Below are 6,004 nucleotides of genomic sequence, written 5' to 3'. Positions count from 1 at the left end.
CCTAATGTCGGAGACAATTTTTATCTTGTAACATCTTAATTGTTTTGTTGACCTAGTCTTAGGTCGAGATATATATGGAGTTATATATACATACATATATAAAAGATCAGGTTGACGAGGTGCGTTGAATTCCGAGTGACTTTCTCTCTGGCTGTCTGTGCAAGCCTTGAATAAAAATTGAGAAATCTTAAAGAAAATTGATACATATGTTCCTTAATACCGAAGAAGGGATGGTATTGCATGGGCGGAATGGAACCTTTGTCACGCCCATAAAACGCCATTAATCTAAAACAATAAACCAAAAAAGTACCATAACTAATCTCCACAATAAGATACAAGGCAGTTATTAAGTACAATGAATCACATGAGGTAAGAGCATCTATTTTGTAACAGTGGGCGATGAATTCCGTTACTTTGAGGTGCATATTAAATTATACTTCTCCTATTGAATTTATCTCAGATATATCATATTTGAAGATGTTTTGAATATAATCTTCGTTGGCTTTATATAACTATATTTTACAGTTATAAAACTAATTTAGTCTATGATCTATAATATAAGCTTATGAGACACAAGTATTATTTTAACCCACTTACTAATATTTTAAAACAAAGTTTTGCCAACACCCAAAGATATTTCCTCGAATTTGAAGCTGGCAAGTTGGAAGAGTACCTATGTATTCAGTTACCCCAAACTTAGCACTTCCTTACATATAATTGATAAACCACCTAATTTCAAGAAAGACACTCAAATCAAATTTTGTGCTTATCGAAAAGAAGAAATGGATGAAAAAATCAAATGTAGAAACAATTCAAATAAAGTCTCGCAAATTTTTTCATATCTTGTAAACTGTAAAAATGTTCATGAAAATCGTACATTCAGTAATCTTCTACGAATTGAGCTGTCCTAAAATTTTCCTACCAAGTAGCTTTTCGACTTTAAAGTGACATAAACACATGTGCGCCGTTTTATTTATTTAAATCTTTACTTTTTCTAAAAGTTTATTATTACAACTAAGCCTTCTTATGTTGATGGTTACAATTAAATTTTTGGCTAAAGAAAATATGATTTTTGACATAAATGCGATGAATGTAGGAAAATAAAAAAGTTGGCAATAAATGTATAACTTCTATAAGGTTATATGACCAAATATCAATAAATCATCTCATCAGTTAAGAACTTTATGGTTCTCGCAATCAAATTTATAAAATTTACATTCACAATTTACATATGAACAACATTTGAAGTATTTAATTTGAAATTGCAACTTGTAAGCACTTTGGAGTAATAAGTCTTAGCAGCTAAAACATACTATACTTACATATACTCAATAAAAATACGAGTAGGATTACTTACGCATACGCTAGCATTTACATTTTAAATAATAATCTACATAGCCGGTTCAGCAACCACCGCAATGGCGGTATTACCCATGGAGCTCCCACCAAACCTTAAAGGAGTTGGTCAAATAATATTGGGCGGTGCTTGACTGCCCGCGGACAGGGCCAGCGTGGGTGAAGATTTGGCTGACTTGATGCCACAACCGTATGATGAAGCGATGCTGCCCGTACCGTTGCTGCTGGGCGGTGATGGCGGTGTCTCAGGGCTAATGAGCGGTGCGCAACCAAAGTATCGCCATGGATGATATAGACTACCGGCGTACATGGCTTGTAGACGGGCCTGCAAATCGAGTGCTATGGTTGGATCCAGAGGGTAGTGGGTTAGCGCTGTCGCTGCCGGAAAAGCGCCCGGTATATGTCGTGACGGCATATTCAATGTCAATTCTAGAGGTGTTGCGCCAAAACCATACTTGGCCGCATTGACAATATGATGATGACTTGTGGGCGAATGTTGTTGATGGTGGGCAACAACGACTGCCGCTGCAGCCGCGGCTGACGTGCCCAGATGGGTGTGTTGCGACTCCTTTTGTGTGCCATTCACGCCGGAGCTAGACGCAGGCGATTTGTTGAGTGTCTTCGGCTTGCGACGCGGCCGATATTTATAGTCGGGATGCTCCTTCATGTGCAGCGCTCTGCAAGAGAGGAAATATGTATTAAAATTCGTTTTATGCGATTAGAGGCATATATGCGATTAGAGGCCAAGTGGTTGGAAAAAACGGTTATTGGCGGCACTTTGATGTGAATGGAAATAATAAACATACAAACATATACATACATAAATAAGGGAATATAGTTTCCGGAATTTGTTGCAGTTGTAGGCGTAATAAAAGGGTTGCAACGCAAACACCAAAGAAATTGAAAGTTTTTATCAAGAAAATGCATTGACTATGTCATAATTTCTACTTATTAAATATATTTTTTATCAAAGTCCCAAACAGTTAAGTACTCATATCTATTTATATGCATAGTATATACATATGTATGTAAATGTGCTTGTACTTGTATGTGTGGTTGTTTATAAAAATCAAAAGTATTTCATTGTTGTGATGACCGACAATCAACCATTGTTGGTGCGGCTATGAGCGCGCTTTATTCTCCCTTCATTCATTTGTCAATTGATAATAGCAGCAATTACAATTCAAACAATTACTGCCATTCTTGCCCGATAATTCCTTAATACCCACTCATTTCATATCACTTCTTCTTTAATCAATATGGCTATTTACTTAGGTAACATAATAAAATATGTACAGAGTGTCGTATTTTCATATGATGATACATAAAAATAACAACGCTCGCGACGGGTCACTTGGCGCGCACAACTTGGCAGATTTTGGGCCGAGCTTCGTTCTTAAATTTGACTCGGTGTGAGCTTATTTATCTATTGGCGGGTCATAGGGTTGATTTTAGGAAGTATTTTTGGTGTTAATTATTTAATGAACTGTCTTGAATTAGTAGTTTTACATTAATGGTTTATTGATTTTTTTTATCCTAGTGAACACCAGAGTTACCGAGTAGTACACACGCACTCCACCATCACCTTTTGTACTCAGTTTTATACATTTGAAAACACAACACATACAAAATCATTGTACTCAAGGGAATCTTGGACGTTTTATTATTTTCTCAAACTGATTTGCTTATCTGTTCATCGATAACACTTCAGGTATCGTGCTCGGGCGCATTAAGCACACAACAGCTTTCGGTCTCACAATGGCAACAATGCCAGCAACAGCAATCAAACAATGTGTTTCCTTGTTTGCGAATGAAATGTTATATTATATTTACATTGGCTTTACCGGTCCCGCCGGGTACGCATATAATCTCGTCTGAAAGAGTCTTAGGGAACAACGTTGGCCGATCGGCAATGGTCGACCTTTTAAGTTTGGATATTGATTGCCGAGCGACTGTGCCTTTGAACTGAAGTACATTAATTAATTTATTTATTATTTATTATACGTACATATATTTTTGATTCGGTCGTCATATTTTCCTGTGGAATCTGGTCGCCTCAGGCATGTGGAGAAATAAACAAGCGAGTGCAATATAAAACCAAAGTCCTTCGTTTTTTAATTATTGTGCACAATTTTGAATTTTTGAATTTAATTACCATTCTTAAGTTTTGTTCCACCTATGGCTTCTAATCAATAGACATTCAACTTTTATTCATTTAGATGTTTCCTGGTGGCTTACTGGAGTCGCTAACACTGCTGCTTTATTTTAATTAATTGCACTCAACATAAAAAATATAATAATAAATGTCACAACAGATAAGAAATATAGGAAATCGAATTTTGAAGGAAGGCTCTTCCTGTGTCAATATCACGATTCGATCATCATCTAAAGTTAGTATTGTATAATACTATGAAAGCATACATAAAGAAGACATTCTATGTTTTAATATTCATAATGGTTCATATGTATATGGAACTAAGAAGAAGATTAAAAACTACTGTTTTAAAATTTCAACTACTTTGCTGCTGCTGTTTAGGTAAATCAGAATTATTAACATACAATAAATCTTAAGATTCCTTTTTTCTGATCCTTCGTATTCGAATATTGACAACTTGGTGGTTTAAATAGGAAAACATTTGTGCTTAAAAAAGGAATCTTAAATAAAAATATTCTATTTCAAATCATAGGTATGCGTTCAAAATTCATTTAAGAATAATTCAAATATTTTGTTTATGTATCTATATGAATTATACTTTTCTCGGTTAATCTGGTGATTTCCGACTCGCTTCTTCACTTTTCTAAATCCAACAAGATTAACGAAAATGTTAGATATTGGAAATGGTAGAATCAGTGGCGGATTAACGAATAAGCACTAAAAGCACGTGCTTGGGGCCTCTGTTCTTCAGGGGCCTCCATCCTCTGCTGGCGTTTCATTTTATACCCTCATTTTATCGAGATTCATCCACAATAAATAAATATGTCCGAAAAAACAAGGCGCGAGCAGTCCGGGAGCGACGCTTCATACACCCCCGCAGGGCCCTACCCCCTGCGCGCCACGCCCGCACGTCGCGTCGCGCCGCCGCGAGACCGAGTGAGTGAGTGGTCTTTGCATTGCAAATGATAGCGCCCATACACATTACCGCACGTACTTACCTACTTTATTTACGGAGTGGCTTTGATTGAAACTACACTTATCGTTACCCCACACAAAGTTTTCAGGTAAGTGGGTACTATATTTATGCTTTCACTATATTCTAACTTTATGTTTCATAACTAAACTTCGAAAAGTCCCTCAACTTTGACGAACAACTGCTACCACACTTTTCTCAGCTTTTTTTCATTTTCACTAAAATAATAAATTCACAAAAACACCGTAATTCACCAAAAAAAACATTAAAAAGCGTGGAACTTCTGGAACATACCTAAACTTGGAAATACATGAAATGTCACTTCTTGATGTACAGGTATGAAACCTATGCCAATCCATAGGAAATATTATTTAAAATAATATTTTTAGATACGTATCGCCGTCTGATGGTATGCCCGTGGAACGATTTCTGACGTTTTTAAATTTAAAAAGTGATACCGGAGAAGAGATGGCAAATATAGTACTCAGTTATCTAGAGGGTTGCAAAATAGCTATTGCAAAGTGCAGAGGACAATCATATGACAATGCTGCTAAAATGTCAGGACGATACAAAGAGATGCAGCAAAAAAATTTTAGAGCATAATAAATATGCTGTATTTATACCATGCGCTGCACATACTCTAAACTTAATTGGTCGTAGTGCTGTTGATTGTTTTACAATCACAGTGAATTTTTTACAATTGTACAGTTGTTATACTATAAATTTTGTTCGGCTTCTATTCATCGTTCGGCAGTTTTAAAATAATTAATAGTCAACGATAGCGTTCTGAAGTCGCTGTCGGACACTCGTTGGGAAGCTCACGCTGAGGACACAAACCAAAAAGGTGAGACCTGGTTAGAATCACAAAATATTTCAAACTAAATGCAAGATTTTGAGTTTATATTTATGCTCACTTTGTGGAATGATATTCTACAAGTTTTTCATGGTACAGTAAAGGACTCCAAGAAGAATGATTAGATCTTAAAACGTGTTCCAATTTGTATCATTCTTTATCGGGTCATCTCGTTGAAATGAGGAATCAATTTGAAAAATTTGAAGGCGAGGCAAGAAAAAATTTTCCTAATGGGGAATATAAGGAAACTCAAAGACGAATTAGGAAGAAACAAGCAAATGATGGAAATGCAGAGGAACTTGATTTGAATCCTAGAGCGAAATTCCGCATTGAGACTTTCAATGTAATAATTGACACACTTAATGCTCAAATGCAAATTATAGGTGATGTATACCACGAAGTTTCACAAAAGTTTTCATTTCTTGCTAATCTAAATAAGTCATGTTCAGAATATGAAAAATATATCGAATTGCTCTTAGAATCTTACCCAGAAGACTTCAATGAAAACTTCCGCAACGAATTTAATCATTTTCACAAATATGTTCGAATAAAATATAAATTTTCAGAAACAAAGGTCACCCATTCCGATCTATATGAAATGATTATTATAGATAAAGCAAAGTGCTTTTTCCAAATATAGAAGAGGCGTTTAGAATCTTTCACACCA

At 35.6% G+C, this 6,004-nt stretch overlaps 1 protein-coding gene across 1 annotated transcript in view; it reads right to left on the bottom strand.

Moving 5' to 3' along the window:
• Positions 1-1,055: 1,055 nt before the first annotated feature.
• LOC120778369 (transcription factor SOX-21) overlaps positions 1,056-6,004 on the bottom strand; it is a 45,731-nt gene continuing 40,782 nt past the window's right edge. Inside the window, exon 2 of the mRNA XM_040110156.1 lies at positions 1,056-2,033. Coding sequence (XP_039966090.1) covers positions 1,466-2,033 — 568 coding nt within the window. The 3' untranslated portion in view covers positions 1,056-1,465. The remainder of the gene's footprint in view (positions 2,034-6,004) is intronic.

This window comes from Bactrocera tryoni, chromosome 5 (genome assembly GCF_016617805.1).
Source record: "Bactrocera tryoni isolate S06 chromosome 5, CSIRO_BtryS06_freeze2, whole genome shotgun sequence".
Classification (NCBI taxonomy): Eukaryota; Metazoa; Arthropoda; class Insecta; order Diptera; family Tephritidae; genus Bactrocera; species Bactrocera tryoni.
Note: the sequence above shows the minus strand (reverse complement) of the source record. Positions and strands in the feature narration are given on the sequence as shown.